Below are 23,991 nucleotides of genomic sequence, written 5' to 3'. Positions count from 1 at the left end.
ATTGCACACATGCTGTGAATAAACATCCCAGGCAAAGAAAAAATAGATATATAAATATATTGTAATCATGTCAACTGCGACATTGATAAGATGTATTTAAGTAGCATCTAAATAATGTATTTTTAATTTAAAAAATGAGTTAAAAACATTAAAAAACCCATAAAAGCCCTCTTCAACTGATTATTATATATTTACACTCAAACAAGCGACTCTTTTAGCTGAAATCATCCAGGTGGTGTTTGTTTTTAATCCCACAACTTTCATCTCCTCCACGAACAAGAATTACCGAGGCGAGCACATAAACAGACTTAGTACATTTTATTAATCAGTCGTTTTGATGTCTATAAAAGTTTAAATTACACGCAGAGGAGCGCTCGCACCGCCAGTGTCACCAAGCACCGCCCGCCTATTCCAGCCCCGTGTTAAGAATCGAACGGACCGAAGTTGTGCGTCGGCGACACTCCCTCACAGCGCCCCAGTGCTGCACGAGAGGCTGCTTCAAGTCAGACAGCTGCCAGACAGCAGCCACACCGGAACACACGAGTGGGACCTTCAAAATAAAATGCAGATATTTTTTTATTTTTATGGTCATATGTTTTTATGTTATTTAAAATACCCATTTTACTGCTGTTAATGTCTACCTGATTTTCTGTATTTTATCCTGATTGAAAAAAATAATAATTCTAGATTCTCTTAAGAATTTCAGGTTAGCTAGTGGCTAATATTTGCTAATGTTAAATCTACATTAGCTTTGCTATTGTAAGCTTGCGAATTAGCGAGGCTGGTTATACAATTTTCGGTTAGGTTTTCACTCCAAGGTGAGTCTGAGAGGGGTGTAAAGCTGTATAACTTCTTGATTTTATTTAAAAAAACAATGTACAGTATGTAATCGTGAGTGTATGGGTTAGTTAGCTGTGCTTGAAAATGTCTTGAAAGTGTCAAAATGTTAAATAATATACACTTTTCAGGCTGTAAAAGTCCCAACCTTTCAAACTTTATGAAAAAACTAGGAACAAGAGGCTTGAATTAAAGTAAGCTAGCAGCTAATATTAGCTTATATTAACATCGTATTAGCTTTGATAAAGTTAGTGAGCAGATTAGCTAGGTTACACGAATTACATTCAGTCTAACTGGAGGTGGAGAGAGACTAAACAGCGTACAAAATCTTAATTTTACTTAAAAAGCTAAAGATGTTAATGTTAAAGTCTTGAAAATGTCAAAAATGTTAAATAATATGTACATTTTAGGCTATTAAAGTTCTTAACTTTTGAAAATTCTCTGTTTAAAAATGTGTGGACTCGAGGCTTGAATCACGGTTAGTGAGCGGCTAACAGTAGCTAATGTTAACTCTGCACTAGCTTTGCTTTTGTTTTGTTGTTTGTTGTTTGTTTTTTTACTTAATTTACACAATGCAACTTACAACAGGTGCACAACAGAAACAAAGTGTGCTCTTTATTTGTTTTGTTTATGCTATGTTATTGTTAGCTTGCAAATTAGCTATATTAGCTAACATTACATCATCTATGAAATATGTGTCAAGGTTCATTTAGGGCATGGGGTAAGTTTTCAGTCCGGTGCAAAATCTTTATTTTCATTAAAAATTGAACAAAAAAATTAACCCGGTTGAATTAAAACATCTTTAATGTATCCTGCTTGCACATTATTGTGAAACGCCGGGGCGGAAGTCGCGCACGTCACTCCGCGGGTCTTCACCACTACTACCACACAGGGGCAGAAGGCTCTCCCCGGAACTCTGCAGCCGCATCGGCTCTGATAATTTCAACATCGGGGTTCGGTCCAACATGGCGGCTTACGGATGGAAATACTGATGACAGTCCGAAAGATCGCCTCGATTTGTACGATGGTAAGCGGCCGAGGTTCGGTTCCGTGGGGTTGTATCCGCGCGCCGCTGCGCCTCTGTCCGGCCAGCACCAGGGACGCTAAGCTAGCTGCTCCTGCTAGCCTGTTTGCTAACCTGACTGGGGCAACATGATAATAACACACAGGGCTTCCAGAAAGTTACAGCTCAGCCTCGTTAGCTCCAGCTGTCCTGCCTGTGCGTGTGTTCAGCGTCAGTGCGAAAACACGGCGCGTTTACAGCTTGTTTGACAGTTTTATTAGCCAGCTTGTAGTTTGTTTATGCGAGAAGGGCAGGGTTGACCAACGGGCGAAAAAAAAAAACTAGCTAGCTTAGCCTGCTAGCCCCAGCGGTAGCCACCCCTCTGTGGCTGCTGGGGCAAAGTTGTTTACTCGCCGCGCTGTCGTGTTTTTACTACATTACAGCCGTTTCACACACACGAGAGGAGATAATAGGCAAACGTGTGGCTGACAGTGACTGTGAACACTGAGTCAGTTGACACTGCTGTCTGTTAAATCTGTATCTGATGGAGACATTCAGCGTTTCCTGTCATGGGATACACCCTGAGTGTTTCCTCTGGTGGGAGTCTTGGCTAATGGTCGTCAAAATGTAGCAACAGTCTTTATTAGCTGGGAGATGTGTAATTATTTAAATGTAAGTGAGTCAATCAAAGCCAAAACCTTCTTATGTCATAGTTAGATCCACACATTTAAATAATTAACCCTCAGCACTCTGGCTTTTTAAAAAAAAATATGATACTTTATTGATCTGTGTGCTGAAACACAGGGAGGTCAGAGGTCAGGGTCAGCTGGTCTTGGATCAGCTGGTAGGTGCTTGTAAACACTGCAGGTCCTCCAGGCTGAAAGGCAGCCACCTGTTTGACAGATCAAGGTCAAAAGGTCGGACCCCCGTCGCTGCGATTCATCTGCTCCTGTCTCATTAAAAGTGTCGACGCTGCCATTGTTTATTTTGCAGCCCGGCGAAGTCACGCAGGCGGTCGGACACGCAGGCAGTCAGGCAGGCAGTCGGGGAGATTACGGCTATAAGATTAACTTCTGACTGTAACTTATCCTGTTTCTGCTCGCTGCACCTTCCCGAGCTGACAGACGGTTAGGCAGATGCCACAGAGAAGAAGAAGAAGAAGTCTGCAGCAGCCTTTTTGTTAATTCATTGGCTTGGTGTGTGTGTGTGTGTGTGTGTGTGTGTCCGCTATCCACTCCAAGACCACACACCGGGTCGTGTAAGCCATTTAAGTGTGAAGGCCGACGACGTCGTCGTGGCAGATCACCAGCACCCTCCTAGACAAACACTAACAGGGCTGAATATTAGCTGCGTCTGGCAGGTTTGCTCAGTGTGTTTGCCGCCCTGGCAGCCGACCAGTTGCTGCCCGGAAGGTATTTGTTTTGCAGAAAATCAATTTTGCTGGCGAAGCCGTGAAAGTCAAACTAGAAGGGCTGCACGAACAAAAAAAAACCCAGAGCCGGGCAGTTTGAGTCAGCAGTGGGGATGTTTCAGGGATGTTTTCAGAGAAGAAAAATGTTTTAATGAAGACAAAGCTTGTTTGTTTCAGTCTAACGATGGTCTGCTTCTCAGTTAACTGTTACGGTAGCTTGAATTTCAAGTCCCTGCTCCCCACGGGCTCCACAAACACCCGCTGAAAAGCACCCAACAGTAGCAGAAGCATTTTCCGGTTGTATCTCGTACGCAACCGGCATAACATCTCTGCTGGTTTGCCCTCAAAATGTCCATCACACGACAGCCTTTCAACACGAGTGACTGTGTGACTCTTGACTTCCTTGTCGAGCCTCTGCTGCAGAGGGTGAACCTGCTCTCTGACAGTGACGATCAGTGTTCAACCTTTGGCTGGTCTCTTGCTGTGAAACGCTGATCCGGTTCAGTTCTTCTTGGAGGAGCTCGTTCCTCTGCCTCTCCACCTCCAGCTCAGCTGTGAACTTGACCCGGTTGTGTCCGCGTGCCGCTCGCAGCTCCTCTAATCGTTTTTTCAGTGAGTTTCTTCTGCTGCACTTCCTCCTCACGCTCATGCTGGAGGGTGTGAGCCTGCTGTCTGATAGTAACGACATCAGTTTTAGAGCTTTCCAACTCTTTGTCGAGACACGTCTCTGTGGTCCTCTCCGATGTCTTTGGGTGGCACGATCTGCCGCGAAGTAACGCTGTTGTCTCTGATTAGCAGATATCGGCTGTCAGACTTGAAGCTTTTCTTTCCCACTTTTTCACGGCGGCGTCTCTTATCATGTCTTTGATTTATGAATGCTACATGCAACAGGGCGTGACTCGAGCCAGAGGTAGCAGACGAGGCTTGTCTTCATTTCCAAATAAATGTTCAAGCTAAAGACAACAAGCTTTTACAACTGCTGTGTTTACTACGCAAAGCAAAGCATGCAGATTTGATTTTGTTTACATACCTGCAGGGATGCAAAATGCTTTCTGTGTACGAGAGGCAGCTTTTATTTATCTGCAAAAGATGTGAAGTTTAATGACAGTTGTGTTTGCAATCGATCTGTTTTTGTAATATGATGCAATCTGACATGTTAAATATATGTTTACTGAAGTGTTTTATCAGAAAGGGACACACGTATTGGGTTTTTTTTCAACAGGAGGCACTTGAAGTGAGTTTGAAGGTCTCTGAGTCAGAGGAAGTGAACATTTTCTGTTATATTTACATAAGAAAGAAAAAAACCGAACTTTCCTGAAAGGCAGATCAGGTCCCTGGCAGCTGGGTCGTTGTTTGAAGCTAGTAGAAATTATTTCTAGGCTTGTTTTGGTCGTACTTTACCCTCAAAAAGGAAAATTCAATTCAATTTATTTAATCCCAGAAGGGACAGTCAGGTTGCCTTTTGTTCATTTTACTGTTAAAATAAAAACAATACCTGTTTTTAATAGTTTCTTTGTCATTTGTAGTTTGTTTTTCGTAAATCCCGTGAGTCTGGTTTCAGGCGCTCTGCCAGTCGAAAAATAAAGTTGTGGAGACAGTAAACTGCCTCCCTCTCGTCTGGTAGTCGTCATTAATAAAACCCGATCTCGCCGTCTACCAGAACAATCATTTGGCCTCGCTGTGTTGAAACTTGTCCTGACTGAAGCTGCTGTCTGAAAACTTCACTTTCATTTTCAGCAGCTCAGGAAACAAAGAGTCATTTCAGAGTTCTCACTTCAAACGTCGGTTTATTGAAGCGAGTGTTTGCAGCACGTATCGAGCAAAATCTTCCTTTCCCCGGACAGAAGTTTGCTCCTCTTCTTCTTCTTCTGTTTGCTTGTTTCTGGTTTGTTTACGACGCGCTGCTGTTGGGCCGTCGTGCCGTCAGATAAATAACCTGGCTGACTCGTCTCTTGTTGACTCTACGTGGACTATGGTGTGATAATGAGTAACGACGGCGCGCCTCCTCTCACGCAGTCATTCACCCCTGAAGGAAAAGCTGCATCATCGTTGTCATCGTCGTTATCGTCTCATCTCCTTTTTATACTAGAAACTCGACCACATCCAGAAACAGGAGGTTTAATGATGAATGAGCTTCGTTCACTGATGTGAAACTACAGTTTTGGACAATAATAGACTGTGATTGTGGGCTGGTTTTAGTCATAGTGCGCATATTTCTGAGTCACTTGGCAGAACGATTGATTTATCTGACCAGCTGCAGTTGTTGTAGTGAAACAAAACCACTTTTGTTTAATTCTGACTCACATTAGCAACGATTTTTAAACTGCTCAGCAGCTTCACACAGTGAGAGTCACGTCATGAGAACGAGACTGGATGTAGAAGCTGTTCATAAAGTGTGGATGTGTTTACATTTTATTTACATATTATTTATTTATTTATATTTAATCTTTAAGGTTAAACAGCGAACATAAATGTACTGTGAGTTTCATGAGACTCATGTGAAACTAGAGCTTCTGGAGATTCAGATATAGTTTTTAAATCAGCTGATATTCATATAATATATAAATACACATTTTTCTGCAATGATTCCTCAAATGTGGTTATTAATGATGTGTAAAAAGGAAACAGGACATTTTTAAAGTTAACAACAAGCTTTATTGTCCAGACTGACATCAGAGCACTGAAACAATACAATATAAATAAAGTTTTCATACTGGACACCGATCGTTGATACTCATATATCTGTGACGGGTCAGTATCGACCAACTGATTTGAAACCATTAATGCCAATATTCAATAACCAAATTTAATTTAGAGACCGCTGACATTTGTGCTGTTTGCATTTTGACCGCTGCACATAATCCAACAAACCTTGAAAACTTCTTTAAAGGGGCACTATGTAGTTTTAGAGAAGAAATTCAAACTCATAATTTAAATATTCACAATATTAATGAGGTAATAATACAAACTCAGAAATATGTATTTGCTCCAGAAGTGAGTAAACAAGCTGTTCTCAGAGGAAAATAAGGTCCCCAGAGGTGGCGGGGTCCACCACATATGAACAAAGTAAAACAATGTGAAACTGTGTTGTCCTTTTAAGCTCAGTTTGTTTATTCAGTTTGTTTAGGTTGAAAATAAATAATTAACTTTTCCTCCACAAAACTACGGAGTGCACCTTTAAATAAAAGTTAATGATTAACATGTACTGAGAAAACTACTCCTGAGGAAACTGCCTGATCGTTACAAAAGCCTTCAGACATCAGAATATGTATAATTATATGATATAAGATGTTTTCCTTCCTAACAGCTGAACTTCATCCGTTACGGCGGCGGATGAAAGTGTCGTCAGTTCGTCTCCACGTTGTCGTCGCACTCGACGGCACCTTCATGTCATCAGACTTCTCCTCAGTTCACCGCTGATGATTTAAAACTCGAGCTCGGTTCACGTCTGAGTCATCGGACGACATTTGGGGATTTTTTTGGGCACAGTTTATCAGAATCAGGAAGTGGCTTTAAATAACACGCAGCACTCACATGTCACGAATACATCTGCCTCCAGCAGTCTGACTCATTGTGACCTGATGTCGTTAAACTGGTGGATACAATTAAACGTAACGTTGCTCAACTTTACCTCCAATCATAAACCTCTAGGCATAATTGTGTTTTTCAACACCCTGCAGTGACAACGTCAGACTAAAGCACAGACGACGTGGTGAGATGAGCCTGTTTTTGTGATATTTCTGCAAACGAACGCACATTTTTACCACGAACACGCCATTTTTAATTACTGTAAAACTGATGAGATGTGTCTGAAGAAGTAATGAGACTGAAATGGAGGAAAAACCCAGAGTGTAGAAATGAAGCAGGAAGCGCAGCTGCGACAAACAGATGGTCGACAGTCCAGCAGAGCAGGAAAACACAACACAATGAGGAGGAAACGAGGACAAACCAAACTCATTTCACCAGCGTTTGAAGAGTCATGATGTCCACGTATGTCCATTAAATCTTCTTCTTCTTCTTCTTCTTCTCACTTCAGGGCGCCAATGCCTCTGCCTTGGAAAAGGAGATTGGACCGGAACAGTTTCCCGTTAACGAACACTACTTCGGATTGGTCAACGTGAGTGTCGGGTCGGAGAGCGAGGGCACACCTTCCTCCTCCTCCTCCTCTCGGTCCTTCGTCTCTAACTTCATCATGTTTTTCTTCTCTTGCAGTTCGGGAACACCTGCTACTGTAACTCGGTGCTGCAGGCTCTGTACTTCTGTCGGCCGTTCAGGGAGAAGGTGTTGGCGTACAAGGTGAGTGACGCCGGAAACACAGCGCGCTGTGTTTGGATGAAAGCAGGTCGTTTGTGTTCAAGGACGAGACGTTCGGCAGATGTTTCTCTTTGAACGGAGCGAGGGCCTCGTATCTGCATCGCAGGGTGAAGCTGTAAGGAGACTGATGCATTGTGGGACGGTGCCTGGTTTGTGTGTTTATAAGGTTTTTTTGAAGAAGAGCTAAAGAAAATGAAAATAGATCAGGATGGTGGCAAGAAGGAAAGTTCCCATGGTTCCTCAAAACCCCTTGAAAGTTTGTGAGTTTGAGGGGGCGGGGATCAAGGACCTGGGTCATTGAAAGTGCTTGAATTTATATGTTTTGTACAAGAAGTTGTTTTGATATTATATCTCAAAGACACATTGAGGGATTTTCTTTAAATTGGACACAAATGGCCACTTGGCCTCCGAGATGAACTGATTATATTTTGGTGGACACTGTGACCTCACAAAACACAGGCTCAGGCTGGACAGGATAGATGAGGATCGAATGTTCACTGTGACGTCGCAATACACGATTACACAAGGCGGTAATTCCAGTTTTCAACCTGTTATCGCACGTTTGCTGCTTGTAGTTTACTTTGGTAGCTCAGATCTTTATCACGATCGCCAGAATCGACAGTCAGAGCTACATAAATAACCCCGAGGCTGAAATCAACTCTGGTTTGACCAGTTTCTGGCGGCTTGTGGTCACACCCGAAACATCTGTCTGTGTGATTGACTGTTAAAAAAAGCCTGTAGGAAGAAAATTTGCCACAGCGTTTCCCTACATGTGAATTTAATAGCGTCCTGTTTGCTGCCACAGGGGAAAAACATGGATATCACAAGTGAAAGCAAATAAAAAAAGGAATAGAAACTTGTCGAGAAACCAGATTTGTCTGCAAAAACAAAGTCTAACTCCAAGAAAACTGTGTCGACGAGCTTGACTGCACAGCAGACTGGAAAATGACAACTTTACAGTATGTTACGCTTTGACGGAGGAGTACAAAGTCCTGAAAGTTTGGGAAAAATGCTTCTCATCCAGCACAATGTTATGAGAAATCTTTTAATATTTGAAATTAAGAGATCCCACAAATACATTTCTAACACTTTAGAGGTGATGATTGAGGTTTCAAAAGTCTGGGAAATCTTTGGTTTAGGGACCTTGGAAGTGCTTGAAAAGTGCTTGAACTTTACTCTTACAATGCTGCTTACCTTTCACCTGGATTCACGAGTGTAATATATATTTATAGGTCGTCATATAACTGCCATAGATTAGATAAAAAGCCAAAGTTCAGGCTGGACGTATCCTTGCCGCACCTGGAGTCTATAGTCCTCTGCATCAGAGGAAGTTGTTGAGCGTGTCCTCCTTTTGATTTTTATGTGTTTCTAGGTGCAGCCGCGTCGTAAGGAGTCCCTCCTCACCTGCCTGGCCGACCTGTTCAACAGCATCGCCACGCAGAAGAAGAAAGTCGGCGTCATCCCCCCCAAGAAATTCATCTCACGGCTGAGAAAAGAAAATGGTGGGTGTCGTTAGGAAACCTTTTCAAATGTAAAAATGCCAATGTGTTTTGTGTGCAGCTGTTCCTTAAACGCATCGCTTCCTGTATTTTTTTCCTCGATCCGACCCCTAAAATGTGACTTCCTCTCGCCGACGAGTTAAACGATGAGTGAGGGAGGATGAGAGGAGGCGGGGGAGGGTTATCTCAGCTGGGAGGTTAATCTCACAGCTGAGGGAATCAAATCGTCAGCCAAAAAAATCCTGCAGCGGAAAAAGCAGATGAAAAAGAAAGCAGCGATCTTAATTGGCTGTTTTTCTCCTCGCCGACGCGCTGATGTTGTTTATATTCTGTTCTCCCGTCTTCCTTCCTCGTCTCCGTCTCTTTGTTTACGTCTTCTCTTATGTTTTTTTTCTCCCTTCGCTCTATTTCTATCTTTCTACATCTGTCCCCCCTCAGAGCTGTTTGACAACTACATGCAGCAGGACGCCCACGAGTTCCTCAACTACCTCCTCAACACCATCGCAGACCTGCTCCAGGAGGAGAAGAGCCAGGAGCGGCAGCAGAACGGCAAACTGGTGCAGAATGGAGGAGGAGGAGGTACTGGAGGAGGAGGAGGAGGAGGAAGTGAGGGAGGAGGAGGAGGAGGTGGAGGAGGAGGAGAAGGGGAAGGAGGCAAGGAGACACAACAGACTTGGGTTCACGAGATCTTCCAGGGAACGCTGACCAACGAGACGCGCTGCCTCAACTGTGAAGCTGTAAGAACCAACGCTTGTTAAGGATTTAAGTTGTTTTTGTTTGAAGTGTAAGTGACCTGGAGCGTCTTCACCCTCTCTGCAGGTGAGCAGTAAAGACGAGGACTTCCTGGATCTGTCGGTGGACGTGGAGCAGAACACCTCCATCACACACTGTCTCAGGTAACACAGCGCTCCATCGGTCAGCTGTGAGACGTCTCTAATGCCGCTAATTGTTATGGAAAGACATCAGCTGTGTGTGTGTGTGTGTGTGTGTGTTGTTAACAGGGGCTTCAGCAACACAGAGACGTTATGTAGTGAATACAAATACTACTGTGAGCAGTGTCGCAGCAAACAGGAAGCCCAGAAGAGGTGAGTGGTGACATCATCATCATGTTCTGCTGTGAAGGTTCAGAAGAAAAGTTTGTTTGTTTGTTTGTTTCTTTCTTTCTTACTTCCTCCCTCGCTTCCTTACTTTCTTTATTCCCTCCTCCCTCCCTCCTTCCTTCCCTTACTTCTTTTTCTTTCTTTCTTCCTCCCTCCCTTCCTCCCTCCCTCCCTTCCTTCCTCCCTTCCTTCCTCCCTCCCTCACTTACTTTCTTTCACTTTTCTTTATTCCTTCCTCCCTCCCTCCCTCGCTTCCTCCCTTCCTTCCTCCCTCCCTCCCTCCCTACCTTGCTTCCTTCTTCCCTCCCTCCCTCCCTCCCTTACTTCTTTTTCTTTCTTCCTCCCTCCCTCCCTTCCATCCTTCCTTCCTCTGTCTGTCTGTAATTATAGTTTTTAATTAACCGATCAGTCGAGCCACAGTGATAATCAGTAACTATCTTAATAGCAGATTGTGGATTAATTGTTGAGTCATTTTTGCTCGAGGAAAACAACAAAAATGAATTGTTTTTGTTTCTGCTTCTCTGCATTAACGTCACAATAACCTGAATATCTTCAGGGTGTTGGCGTTTGGGAAAGCAGTGGTTGGCTGCAGCCCTTCAGCACCTCTGATGTCCTCATGACATCATGTTTTACTAGAGTTTAGGTTTCAAACACAGATCTGAATCTTTAAAGTGATGCACGAGCTCAAAGCTTGAAGCCAGTTGTTGCTGTGACCACATCATCAGATTAAAACGGCGTCTCTCTGCCGCGAGGAGCTCGTCATCTAACCTACCGGCAGGTTATCTCCACTCAGCTGTGTAGGTACGAGCGGTTACGACCGCAGCCGCACATCTACATGTGTGACACGTACAAGTTTGTCTAAGCGGACACATTTGGTCTCAGTTTGTTTCCACGAGGCAGCGGCCCTGAAACCACAGCTGATGTTACTATAGCAACCAGCCAGGTCCCTTCCTGTTACAAGTGACAAGTTTATCACGAGTATTTAGAGCCGACGTCGGCCAAGACGCCTTTTATTAACGTTCCTCCGTCAGTTTGACATGAAGTGATGCTGCTGAATTTTCACACTGCAACCAGAAACCTTCTCCAGAGTGAATAAGCAGAAGTGCACGAGTAACATCCATTAGCCTGAGAGGGGCCGAGCTGTCGGCAGCGGCTGCACCTCGTTTTAACACTGAGCAGAGTGCTGCGAGAGCACCGGCCAGAGGTTCGGCCAAATTAAAGAGGAGGAGGAGGTCTAAAACACGCTTCTTGTTCCCGGTTGGGGGCCCGGAAAGCTTTTAGCCCTTTCTCTGAGTGTGAATCTTCTTCCCGGTGACCTTTTCTTTGTGGTTTTTAACCGCAGAAAGTTTCAAACCATGACAAACCTTCCTCTCTGTCTCCATCAGGATGAGGGTGAAGAAGCTCCCGATGATCCTCGCCCTACACCTGAAGCGCTTTAAATACATGGACCAGCTGCACCGCTACACCAAACTGTCCTATCGCGTCGTCTTCCCCCTGGAGCTCCGCCTCTTCAACACATCCGGGGACGCCACCAACCCTGACCGCATGTACGACCTGGTGGCCGTTGTCGTACACTGTGGAAGGTAGGAGCTGTTTTCTCTCCAGACTGGGAGACATTTAGGTTTCACCTCATGCTGTTGTGATTTCTAAATATTGCTAAACGTATGACCTTATGTCAGTAATCGTGTAATTTCTAGTAGCTGCAGGTCAGATTTCTGCAGGCTGATTTAATGTGCAGGATAATAAGCTGCTCAGTGTGTTTCTCTGCTGTGTTTTTGCACCAGACAGACTGATGAGGGCTGTTAACGAGGCACATCCCTCTCAAAGCTCTCATTAGCTCTGTTTGTTGTGTTTAACTGCATTTATGAAATCACCCAGTCAGACAAGGACCGAATGGGATCGGATCTCTAAAACCTCCACATAGCACGTGGACGTTGCTTAAAGACAGAGAGATGTAGTTTGAATTAAAGAGGCTCGATGAGGCTTTGGAGAAGAAATGCAGAATAAAAACAGTAACAGGTATAAGATGCAAACGTGACATCATTGTTGGATACATTCAGATGTTCGGTTCAGGTGATCTGAGGCCGATTAGCTGACGTGTAAGCGAACATGCGCAGGTTGTTAGCGGTGGATTGTCTTGAAGTCTGAGGTCGTCTTCCAGCGATGCTTCTCTCACGTGGATAAACATTACATGTGAACACAAAAGCTGCATGTTCAGACTTCCACTTACCCCAAAATGAAAAGATTTAACTTGAAGTAATGATGTTTTCAGAACAATTATTTCATGCTTCTTTTTTTTTTTCCTCTGGCGTTGCTTCAAAAACAAGATCCAAGTTTGAGCTCTGTCCTCAGAATGAAACGGCGCCATTAGCCATGCGTGTAATGCCTTTCAGGTGCTGTTTTCACAACGTCTCCCTCTTGTTTTCCCTCCCGTCTGTCTCCACGCTGCAGTGGTCCCAACCGCGGACACTACATCACCATCGTCAAGAGCCACGGCTTCTGGCTGCTGTTTGATGACGACATCGTAGAGGTGAGATTCAGATTCACTCCGGTTTGCTTCAGGAAATATACATCTTGTTCATTTAACAGTGAAATCGATACCTTTGAATATTAAATACAACCAGTAAACAGTCCCCACGTTCAATGAGCTTATTATTGGTAGCTTAAAATGTAGCTTTATTTATTTTAGCACGACAATACAGAGATGAACTGCTTTCATTTCACTGCACATCATGTCATGGTAATGTAGAGAAGAGTGGAGCTACTCGGGTATAAACTTTGGTGTTTAATAATGTAGGATTTGTAGACTTTGTTGCATCTCATCCCCAAAATACAGATAGAAAAGTTCAGCCAATACAGAGAATTACATCATGAACGTGAAACATGTGGAAAGTGAGCTGAGAAAAAACCTATTGAACCTGTTTTCTCCCCAAGTTTCAACACAGTTAAGACACATTAATGGTAAAAAAAGAGAAGGAGATGAAAGATAAGTCAGGCTTTCAAACAAAAGCAGTTAGACCGGTGGAGGTCGAGGCAGATGGCGGCATTGAGTCCGGTTCTGCTGGAGGTTTCTTCCTGTTAAAAGGCAGTTTTTTTTTCTTCTGAGATGACTTTTGTTGTGAATTGGTGCTGTACAAATTAAGATTGATTGATTAGAAACCTAGGAATCTAAGAAAAAAACCTGACAAGTGATATAAAAGACGACCAGAAAAGCTTATTCTCATCTCTGGAAGTAAAACGTTAAGATACAATCTGAAACAAACAGGTGACCAGGTTCAGTGGTTGTCTCTGCCACTTTTAGCTCACATGAGACTGAGCACCACCTCGTTCTAACCAGACAGGAATCTCAACCGCCGGTCCGTCCACACTCTGACTGTAGATCCTGGCGCTCCGAATGTTGTGTCTGGATTTTCAGCGACGGGCCGACCGACCCAGATACCTTTGCTGAAATAATGAGGAGTTAAAAGGGGGTTTAATGATCAGGATGCGATTAGAGAGGAGGAAGGATGGTATGTGAGACGATGACAGGAGAAGGAGAACAAAGAAAGGGAAGATCAACATCGCTGCTCACGTTCAACATGTTCCTACTTTGGTTTCTCGTGTAATTGGAGCGTCATTCATCCCAGTTATGTAATTTTAAACCAAATGTCAGTTTGATCAGGACGACCTGGGCAGCACATTGTGTTCAGACCGTCTGCTCCAGCCTCGGTTCATCTTTTAACTTTTACAATCTGTGAGAAGGAGAGGCTGACAGTCAGTCAAATAAGATCTTCTCCTGCTGCTTCTGCCCATAAAACCATCTGCTCCCCTCTCTGACGCGGCGACGGGAGAAAACACGGCAGCCTTCGTTAAAAACAGCACAGTCTGACATCCTTCGAGCATGTGTGATACCGCTTAGCTAACAGTTTCTCAGCAGGCCGCCGTCCACAGTGAAGCTGCCATGACAGCACGTCAGAGACGCTAACAGTTTGCATGACGATAGCGACGATACTGTCATGATTTATCAATCCGGGCAGGGAAATTTACCAGCATCTCCAACCCCTCCGATGTGTTACAAGCATATGAAATCAGAAGTGTAGCCTTTAGCCAGCAGCATGATGTAGCTCTTTAGTCATTGGCAGCTGACCACACAAGGACGCAGCCAAAGCCCTCGGCATGCTGCTGTGTGTCAGCCGGAGCCAAGTAACCTTTCAGTTTGTTATTTTTCTTTCCCTCGTGCCAGAAATGAACGCTGAGCCGCAGCAATCAAGCTATCAGTGGTTAACTGAGCGTGCAGTCAGGACGGTTGAGCGTTCCAGGGTTTGAGGAATAATCTGTATTAGACACAAATGTACAAGCAGGGTTTTTTTAAAGATGTATAATAGTTATTTTCTCAGGAGGAACTGCATCAGGGTAAACACAAGATGTTAAGGTTTAAAAAGTCTAAAGAAGTTATTAAAAAAACCTCAAAAACTTTAATTATTTCTCAGTCAGACGCTGCTGAGACCTCACACAGGAACTTAATTTTACTGGTCACTGATATCCAAATATTTTTCTAAGAATTTTAATTGCAAGAATTTCTTTAAAAGAATTGAAGCCCTCATTATCAGGCCTCCAGCATAACTTTTCACACTGGTTGCACCCGACTGTAGTTGCACAACACATTTTAAATTAGTTTTTTTCATCTAATTTCTTAAAAGAGGGCTAATTTAAACCCTAAAAAACCTTCATTATCAGGGCTCCAGACTGTTTTTTTCAGTCTGGTTGCACATAATTAAGGTGCAGCCAATAATACATTTTGAATTAATTGCTTAAGGCACTGTGTAAATAATTGTGAAGAAGAATAAAGGTGCAGATAAATGTTTCCTTGTGATGGCCTCAAAAACCTTTTTATGGGCCGGATAAAAAAACAAAACGCTAAATGTCAGGTGCACCGGTTTTTGGCCGCTCAATCTACGTTAAAATTGAAATGAATGAATATGAAATATAGCAATTAAAACATTTCCCTATTATTTATACCAAATTACATACAGTAGTCTTGTATACTGTGATGGATTCTACAACTCAGGCATGTTTTAATAGTAAAATACTAAGAAATGGAAACCAGTTGCTCTCTGAGTCGATAGAAAAACATTCAAATGTCTAAAACACAACAGAGTGGTGTGAAAAAACGGTTCCTTGTTACATAAAGTGGAAGTTAGTTGTACTAAATACCTGCTGGTTCTACACAGAAACCATTGGGCCTCATTTCTGATCCAAGTATGACTCCAGCTCAGTCGTGGTTCAAGTTCGGTCCAATTAAACGTCCCAATCTTTTCGTTTGGGAACTCTTGCCCAATTAAAATGGTTTATTTTACTTCTAGTCTCTGTGGCAGTGGGAGAAGTCCCCCTGCAGTTTGAATACAGAGGCCTGAACCGAAGGGCTGATGTTTAAAACGGATCCTGATCGCCACTGTGTTCTTTCCACTACGATGGGAAAGAGGCCCACTGGAACATCTGGTCCAGTGGAGAGAAACTGGAACTGACTTCTGTTAGATTCCACTGAGTTTGCAGAACAGAAACACTAACTTATCATTTTTTATGGTTTTTGTGGAGATTAACTCTCCCTGTGAGTTTCCCTGCTTTCGTCCTCTTTCTTTAATACGTCTTTTTACTTCTTGTAAGTTTTCTGAAAAGTTGCAGCAAGTTCTCTTTCACCACCGATCCAAAAGTATATTTTCTATACAGTTCATTTCCAGCCCGTCTCTCTCTCTCTCTCTGTCTCATATTGCTAAAACCAAAGCTGGTGTCAGGATTCAAAAGCAGTTAAAAGCACTGATGTACAATTAGCTTTAAAGCTAGTAAATTAGCATGTTGTATCTTGTTTGTTTAGACTGTCCACCAACAGAAATGTAACGATTTAAGCTCAGCTCATTGGGTCCCAGTTTCAGCTCTGAGCTTGACACACAGACTGAACACAAACTCTTGAAATATACCTGCAAACAATCGCCGTGTCGCTCTTGTAATGTTTGTTCAGATCTTTGTTTGCTCGGGCTAAAGTGAATTATGTAAGATCAATTGTCCCTGGCATCAGAGCTGCCACACAGTCAGGACAAGTCAGGAACATGGCCTCTGTTTCGGTTTCTGCATCATGGACGTTGTCATTGCGTTTGTCTAAAACAACCTTATGTCTTTTCTTTTTCTTGTAGAAAATCGACGCGCAGGCGATCGAGGAGTTTTACGGTCTGACGTCGGACATTTCCAAGAACTCTGAGTCGGGATACATCCTGTTCTACCAGTCCAGAGACTGAACCGGCCAGCGGTCAATCCCCAACAGACTGTCACTCAACAGAGGGGGGAGGCACTCATGGCTGCCACCGGCTCCGCCCAGTACGCTCACATAAGTATCCAGGCTTTATTCCCTGTAGGCGGAGCTTTGCACTGGAGCGCCATTCGGATCGGTTGAGACGTGTTCAGGTCGCGTGCCAGCCTCCTGGATTTACGACCGTTCAAATGGTCTGAGCCCACACTGCAAAAAGCACCTTAACAAAACAAAAAGGCGGCTGAATCCGTAACACTCTCTGCTTTGCACTGGGGCATCAGCGACGCCAATCCAAGAGGCTGACATCGCCGTGTGCACAGCGGTCCATCTCGGAGGTAACAGCAGTTTGAGACGACGCAGAGTAAATGACACACTTAAGCAACTTCTGATTGTAACCCTCCATCGGTGTCATGACGGTCTTCTTTAAAGTTTTTCGTGTGCATATTAAACCGTGCTAAATTAGCCTTTATGCTAACACACTGGTACCATACGTTCAACCCCAGAAAACTCTCCCCTCGAAAATAATCATTCCTCTCACAACAAAACCACGGACACAACCTTTAAGGATTGGAAGAGCGCGATGATGCAGTGGCTAGTTTGCAGTGTTTGTATCATTAAGTGGTGCTAATGCTAATAGCAGCTAGGCTAATGGAGATGAAAAGCAGCCACCAGAGAGATGTTGATGAATCTGATAAGAAGGGCTCATTATTTTAGTTTTTACCTGAGAAACATTTCAAATAATTTATTTTATGTATGTTAAAGATGCCATATGTAAGAATTTGTACTGCTCCGAACTCCCATTCTTGACTGCTAGCTACATGGCTAACTGAGCTGACTAGCTAATGGCAGCTACAGTTAGCAGCAGTTAGCGGTAACTCTAGTGATATCCTGTGAGTATGAATTTGAAAGATGGCTAATTCTTACATACAGCACCTTTAAATGTGTGAAAAAAGATGTTAAAGTCAGATTTTACTTAAAATATTACCATTAAAGCTCGTTCTGTTTTATTAATTACATAAGAAGGCCTTGTTTTCTGCTCCTTTAAAAAAAAAAATCTACGTTTTTCAGCAAAAACTGGTAAAAACCAAAAACAATGAGCCCCACAGATCATTAGCAACGCTAGCTGGCTAAGCAGCGAGTAAACGTTTTGAAGTTACTGGTGTGTCGTGCCATTACGGGTCTTGTTTGGTGCCACAGCGAGCGCAGTCGGGCGATTTAAACAACATAAGCTAACTTCTTTCAAGCTGACTTTTTCATGGTTTTGACAGTAAGCACAGACTCCTTTGCGGTTTTTGCTTTCAAAGGTTTGTGTTGTTTTGACTTTTGAAGAAAATGCCAGAATATGCACATTTGTACCATTTTTAAAGGGACACGCGTCGAGAAAAGTACTTTTTCTTTTCCTTGAAGTCAGTTCTGACGTGCAGACTGTCACACTACATACAGGTTGAATGTTTGTGTTCGGTATCCTTTTGTTCCTTTATCAAAGCTTTATTTCTGAACGGCGAGCTGAAAAACCTTCTGTGCTCGCTGCAGCTGGTTATGTCCGTCTCATAATAACAGCCACCAATCACAAAATTTGACTCCGGCTTAAGTGTTTCTCCTGCAGCTGCAGCTCTGGCAGGCAGTCAGAGCTTTTTACATAACATGTTTTTCACTCCAGAACCTTAAACTGGAGCCCTCGGTACCGCCGAGTGATGCTAACGGTCTGCTGATGTGGAAGCTCGTCCACCGTCGGTCGACGACGTGGTACATTTAATGCAGCGGGACCGACTCTGGTGTGTTTGTCCGAGCAGTTAAAATGGATTCCTCGCCTCTGAATCTTTTAAAATACAATTTGACAGCAAAGACTTGAGGGTGATCCTGTTTTAAGAATATTAAAGGTTCATTAATGAAGTAAATTGAAGAAATAAAAATGCAAAACATTTAAAGCTTCTTTCCTCTCTCTGCATTTTAAATTCAAATTTCAATGAGTAATCAGGTTTGATCTGCTCCTGGAGGTCTTTAATAAGATATATTGTAGATTATGAAGTTATTTAATGTCTCCAGTCAGGCTGCAACTAGCAACTGCTTTCATCATTTGTGTTTTTTAAGATTATAAAATGCAGAAAACATTAAAAACCCATTTAAACGTCTCAGAACCAAAGCAGATGTCATCAAAAATGTTTGTTTTGTTCTTCGAAAGGGGAGAAAAACATCACATCCTCTCATTTGAGAAGCTGAAGCCAGTGAATGTTTGTCATTTTGCTCCAGAATGAACTTTAACATTTATCTGAGCATCAGAATCATCTTTGCGTCGATCTACTGATGAGTTAATCGACTAATCCTTTCAGCTGTAATCTCTAAATGATTGTGAGGAAGACCTGAGTCTTTCCTCTGATTCTTCACCTTAACGATTAAGCAAACTGTTGTTTTAATGAGTGGTGTATCATAATGTCACCCCTGAGTGTAATTAATGCTTTCGAATGGGTTTTATTTGAGAGACAGGAGCCATTTTACAGCCTGTACTCGTCTCTTTGACTCCAGCCTGCTGACGGGCGACGACCTCCTCCTTCACCTCCGTTGTTTTTGTTAAACGCACAAACAAACCAAATGTAGGTTGTTGTTTTTTTATGTTATGATGTTTTTTCACTGCCAAGCTCGTGAGGCTCCACCCGTCTGGGCTGTCCAAGCGTAACAAGCAAGCTCACCCCCATCCCTCTTTGTATCAGAGCTGCAGCAGATGGAAAGCGAATGGAAAGCTGCTGTCTGCAGCCTCGAAGGTGTTTATATTCTACAGTAGTTGAGTGGCCCGGGCAGCGGGTCAAGTATTATCTGAATGTTCAAATGTACAGTAACATAAAAAATAGGGCTGCTGCTTGACCTGTAAAACACCGTGTGGAGTCGGGCTCGTCTCAATAGTCTGAAGTTGCTCTCTCTCCTGCTACGACCAGGAAAGAGCTTTAAACAAAAATACTTTATTCTGAAAAGTCGTCATTTTATTTTGATGCCCAAGCGCAAAAGTAGTGGAGGTCAGGGTAATGTGTAGTTTGGATATCCTAGGTTTGCCTGCGTCATGGGTGCTTTTATTACCCTATTAAATCATTTAGACCCAGTTTAGACCCCTTTTGTATCCTACTAAGTCGTTTAGACCCAGTTTAGACCCTTTTTCGGACTGTTAGTCATTTAGACCCAGTTAAGACCCCTTTCGTACCCTATTGAGTCATTTAGACCAAGTTTAGACCCCTTTCGTACCCCATTTAGTCATGTAGACCCAATTTAGACCCCTTTCGTACCCTATTGAGTCATTTAGACCCAGTTTAGACCCCTTTCGTACCCTATTGAGTCATTTAGACCAAGTTTAGACCCCTTTCGTACCCCATTTAGTCATGTAGACCCAATTTAGACCCAATTTAGACCCCTTTCGTACCCTATTGAGTCATTTAGACCCAGTTTAGACCCCTTTCGTACCCTGTTGAGTCATTTAGACCCAGTTTAGACCCCTTTCGTACCCTATTGAGTCATTTAGACCAAGTTTAGACCCCTTTCGTACCCCATTTAGTCATGTAGACCCAATTTAGACCGAATTTAGACCCCTTTCGTACCCTATTGAGTCATTTAGACCCAGTTTAGACCCCTTTCATACCCTATTGAGTCATTTAGACCAAGTTTAGACCCCTTTCGTACCCCATTTAGTCATGTAGACCCAATTAAGACCGAATTTAGACCCCTTTTCGTACCCTATTAAGTAATTTAGACCCAGTTTAGACCCCTTCCGTACCCTACTAAGTCATTTAGACCCCTTTTTCATTCTTGTTAGTCATTGAGATCCCAAAATATGTAAAAAAAAAAATAAATAAAAATAAGGCCAATGTTTGGCAATACTTGAACAACCCTTTAACACCAGACCATGATTCAAACTGACTGTAATGTATAAAACCTTTGTTGTTGGATCAGGTCTATGTTTCAAAACACTGCCAGCGAACTGAACCATATCCAAACTCATAACGACCTACTTTTTAACAGCGCAGTTAAACGTTCATCTCACTTAAAGTTTTCAAAACGCTGACAGATGACAGGAGGACAGGGAGCAACTTCAGACGCCGACGGGTCCCGAACACTTCCCTTCATTCACTGGGTTGAGACTTGAAGTCAACACTATTTTTCCTTTTCCCGTCTGTGCTGCTCTCACCTCCACTAATCTACATTAAAAGGAAGAATAGTCGCGCGGTGTTGAATCTGTTTTTAGGGTCGATCCACTTCCATCACTCCCAGAAGTTTTTGAAAAAGTAGTTTTATGGTTGCAAATGACTTGAACGGCAGGTTTATACCCAGACGACGACAGAAACTGTGGACTGTGGACATTTAAAGCTCTTTAAAGGAGAATTAACTGAAGTATAACGGAACAAAAACAAGCACAAAAGCTCATTTGAGGGGTAAAAGTCCACAGATTCAGTTCGGAGCTGGTTCTGACTCTGTCTTGATTAAATGCAGTTCCATGTAAATGTCTGAAGTGTTGGAAACCCACGTTGAAACAGGCTCTTTTTTTTATTTAAAGTTATTAATATTATAATGAATGTTTATGTTATCTTCTTTTTTTCTTAGATGTTTCACTTGTTTTTTTGATATATTTCACTAATTCTGCTCGTCTACCGCTCTGGCGTAGGCAGCTTTTGGACGTTTGAAGATTATTTTTTGGTTTTGATTTTGGGAGTATGTGACGAGAGATGTTGATGTGTACATAAATACAGATGTTATTATTGGAATATAAATACGTGCTTGCTTGAAAATAATCAGCAGACCTAGATTTAAAAAAAAGAAGAAAACAGTTAGCGGACGTTATATCTCTAAATATTTTTATTCTGATAAGCGAATCAAAACGCCTGGTGTTTAAAAAAAAAAAAGTAACGAGCCCCAACTGATCTGGAGAGCCAGGCAGCCTAAAACCAAACAGCCCCACACGAACATCTGTCTGATTTCATGAAGAAAAGCTGCTGTGCAGAAAGTTACCGACCAGAAACTGTTCTGTGTGTCGCCGCGTTAAAGGAAAAATCCACTCTAAAAACAACCATCGGTGAGTTTCTCTCAGCCTGTTTTGTGATTCAGGGTTCGATTTACAGAGACGTTTTGTTTATTTCAGGTTAAAAGAATAATCCTGGGTTGTAAAAGTTGGAAAATCCTTAAAATAATCTGAGTTTGAGTATTGAAAGCCTCTTTTTTTGATGAATGTCATTCTTGGTCACATTCTTAAATAACTTAATTTATACGTAAAAGCTTTAAAGGAATATTTAAAGGGCGCTATGTAGTTTTGGAGAAGAAATTCAAAATCAGATTTTTAATATTTACAATATTAATGAGGTTATAATACAAACTCTTTTCCAGAAGTGAGTAAACAAGCTGTTCTCAGAGGAAAATAAGGCCCCAGAACACTGTTTGAAGTTAGAAAGGTGGCGAGGTCCGCCATGATATAGTTTGTTTATTCAGTCATGAAAACAAACAGTTCGTTTAGTTTAAGATATTTTCTCTTTTGATTAAAATTTCTTCCCCAAAACTAAACTGTGCACCTTAACAGATAATTAGAAAATTCTGAAATGTCTCAATAAAACTCAAATAAAACCTTAACAGCACATATTTTATCCCATATTGCCCAACTAGCCTTATTAGCTAACGAGTTAATGGTCAGTGTATCTTCAGAGGTTTTCAGAAAGGTATCATGGGAAGCTCGACGAGTCTCTTTACACAATAAAAACTGACGTCTCTGGTGGATTTTTCCTCTAACAGTATTAGTTCTGACCTCTGAAATTGTCCCTTCAGGGCTTCGGTTTGTCCGCGTCACTCCCTCCCCTTCTCGGACTCACCAAGAATGTAAATGTTTTGAACCCAGCGTGTGACGAGCGAACGAACGCTGACTGAATGTGTCATTAACACTCCGATGTATTGTACGTCTGCAACCGGTGTGAGAAAGTGACGGCAGCCTCGGAAACAACCGGAGAGAAACATCCAGCGTCTGTGGTTTCTGCTAATTTGTGACTGAATGTCATTATTTTGACAAAGTACTTTATGTTTTGATCAGAAGAACAGAGACGCCTTGTTTGGATTCATATTCAGTCTTTTCTGAAAGGTCTGCCCTCGTTCTGGCGGCCCGTCTCAGACAGAACCGGCGTGTTTTTTATCACTGCAGACATTTAATTGGCCCAGAATCTGCACCGAGTCTGAGGCGTCTCGGTCGGAGCTGCGAGCTTCAGATCTGAAAGGACGGAAAAAGAAAAGTGAATGTTTCTCCTCGGTGTTGTTTCGTGGAGGCTGCCGCCGCCGGCTGCACGCGCTGCTGTCTGAAGTTCATCCTGAATACATGTAGATGCAGTGAAGTTTGGTAAATGACGGCTGGTTCTGATGGCGTCCAAACTGTTTGAAATAAAAACACAAACTGCTTTTGAAGATGGAATAATCCAGACCGGCTCCTGTGGTTCATGTGTGCAAGTGTCCACGTCTGTGGTTCAAATCTTCTGTTTGCAGGAATTTAGTGAACATCTTCAAATAGTTTTGATTTTAAGTGAATAAACAGTTATTTTTAAACACATTCAGATTATTTTATCTCAGTTAAAGCTGCGTTAAATCACTAAACAGCTGCTGGAATCTTTCCTGAATATATGGAGGACTGAAACCGGCTAAATCAAAAATAAATTAATAAATACACAATTAAATATGTAATTTAATGCACCAAAAATAATATTGAAAATCAATTTTAGGCATTAATTGATTCATAAAATGTGACATAAATCGATATTTCTCAGTTAATTTGCCTCTTTATTTCTTTACTTTAGTGTTAATTTAACTGTTTGTATTTATTCACCAAAATATTCATTTTAAATGTATTTAGTTACATTTTTATTTCAGACTTGGAAAGCAAAGGGAAAAGAAATAGAGAAATAAAAGTGTAAATACATACATTTAAAAAATGAATGATAAACACAAGTTTATATTTAATGTTGACATTGCCTCTCTACTTATTTACTTTTATATTAATTCATATATTTATCTACTTTCCCATTTAATTTTTATTTGTTTAAAAACATTTTTACATTATTGTTTTTTTTGCCTTTGAATTTCCTCTGTGTCGATTTACACAAATTAATTTAACTTATTTATTATTTTATACATTGCTTTGAGTTTCTGCCTCATTACCTGAACGATCGAAAGAAATGTAAAGAGAAAATACAGAAATAAATATGTTTGTGGAAATAATATGGGGGGAAATGCAAAGGCAAAATAATACAGACATACAAATATAAATAAATAAAATTGAATAAATGAACTGGGGAATTAATACAAAGTGGAATGAATAAAAAAGCAAATGAGTTGATGGCACATTTTCTAAATTAATTAACTCTTAGTGCTTTTAATCCCATATTATTATTTATATATTTAAATACCAAATAATAATAATATTTTTTACTGATATATTGTGGGAAACATTTGGGAAAATATGAAAACAGAACTCAACAGGATATTTTAACCAAACTCTTGTCATTTTTTAGACATTTTAGTGCTGAAATCTTGCATATTACATC

General features: G+C 41.9%; 1 protein-coding gene across 1 annotated transcript; it reads left to right on the top strand.

Moving 5' to 3' along the window:
- Positions 1-1,715: 1,715 nt before the first annotated feature.
- usp12b (ubiquitin specific peptidase 12b) lies at positions 1,716-22,872 on the top strand. Its single transcript, XM_084343540.1, has 10 exons — positions 1,716-1,864; positions 7,288-7,368; positions 7,464-7,547; positions 8,938-9,067; positions 9,503-9,801; positions 9,884-9,960; positions 10,066-10,149; positions 11,550-11,747; positions 12,616-12,694; positions 16,332-22,872. The coding sequence occupies exons 1-10, from the start codon at positions 1,817-1,819 to the stop codon at positions 16,431-16,433; spliced, it is 1,182 nt and encodes a 393-aa protein (XP_084199666.1). The 5' UTR covers positions 1,716-1,816; the 3' UTR covers positions 16,434-22,872.
- Positions 22,873-23,991: the final 1,119 nt, after the last annotated feature.

The sequence above is a fragment of the Pagrus pagrus genome, assembly GCF_965226575.1.
Source record: "Pagrus pagrus genome assembly, chromosome: 22".
NCBI classification, from domain to species: domain Eukaryota; kingdom Metazoa; phylum Chordata; class Actinopteri; order Spariformes; family Sparidae; genus Pagrus; species Pagrus pagrus.
The sequence above is the reverse complement of the archived record's forward strand: the minus strand, read 5'-3'. Positions and strand labels throughout refer to the sequence as shown.

Excerpts from the sequence above, each read along its gene's own strand:
- usp12b (XM_084343540.1), top strand. The coding sequence starts at position 1,817 with ATGGAAATACTGATGACAGTCCGAAAGATCGCCTCGATTTGTACGATG. Across the intron at positions 9,068-9,502 it reads ACGGCTGAGAAAAGAAAATG|AGCTGTTTGACAACTACATG; the intron begins GTGGGTGTCGTT and ends GTCCCCCCTCAG. Across the intron at positions 9,961-10,065 it reads TCCATCACACACTGTCTCAG|GGGCTTCAGCAACACAGAGA; the intron begins GTAACACAGCGC and ends TGTTGTTAACAG.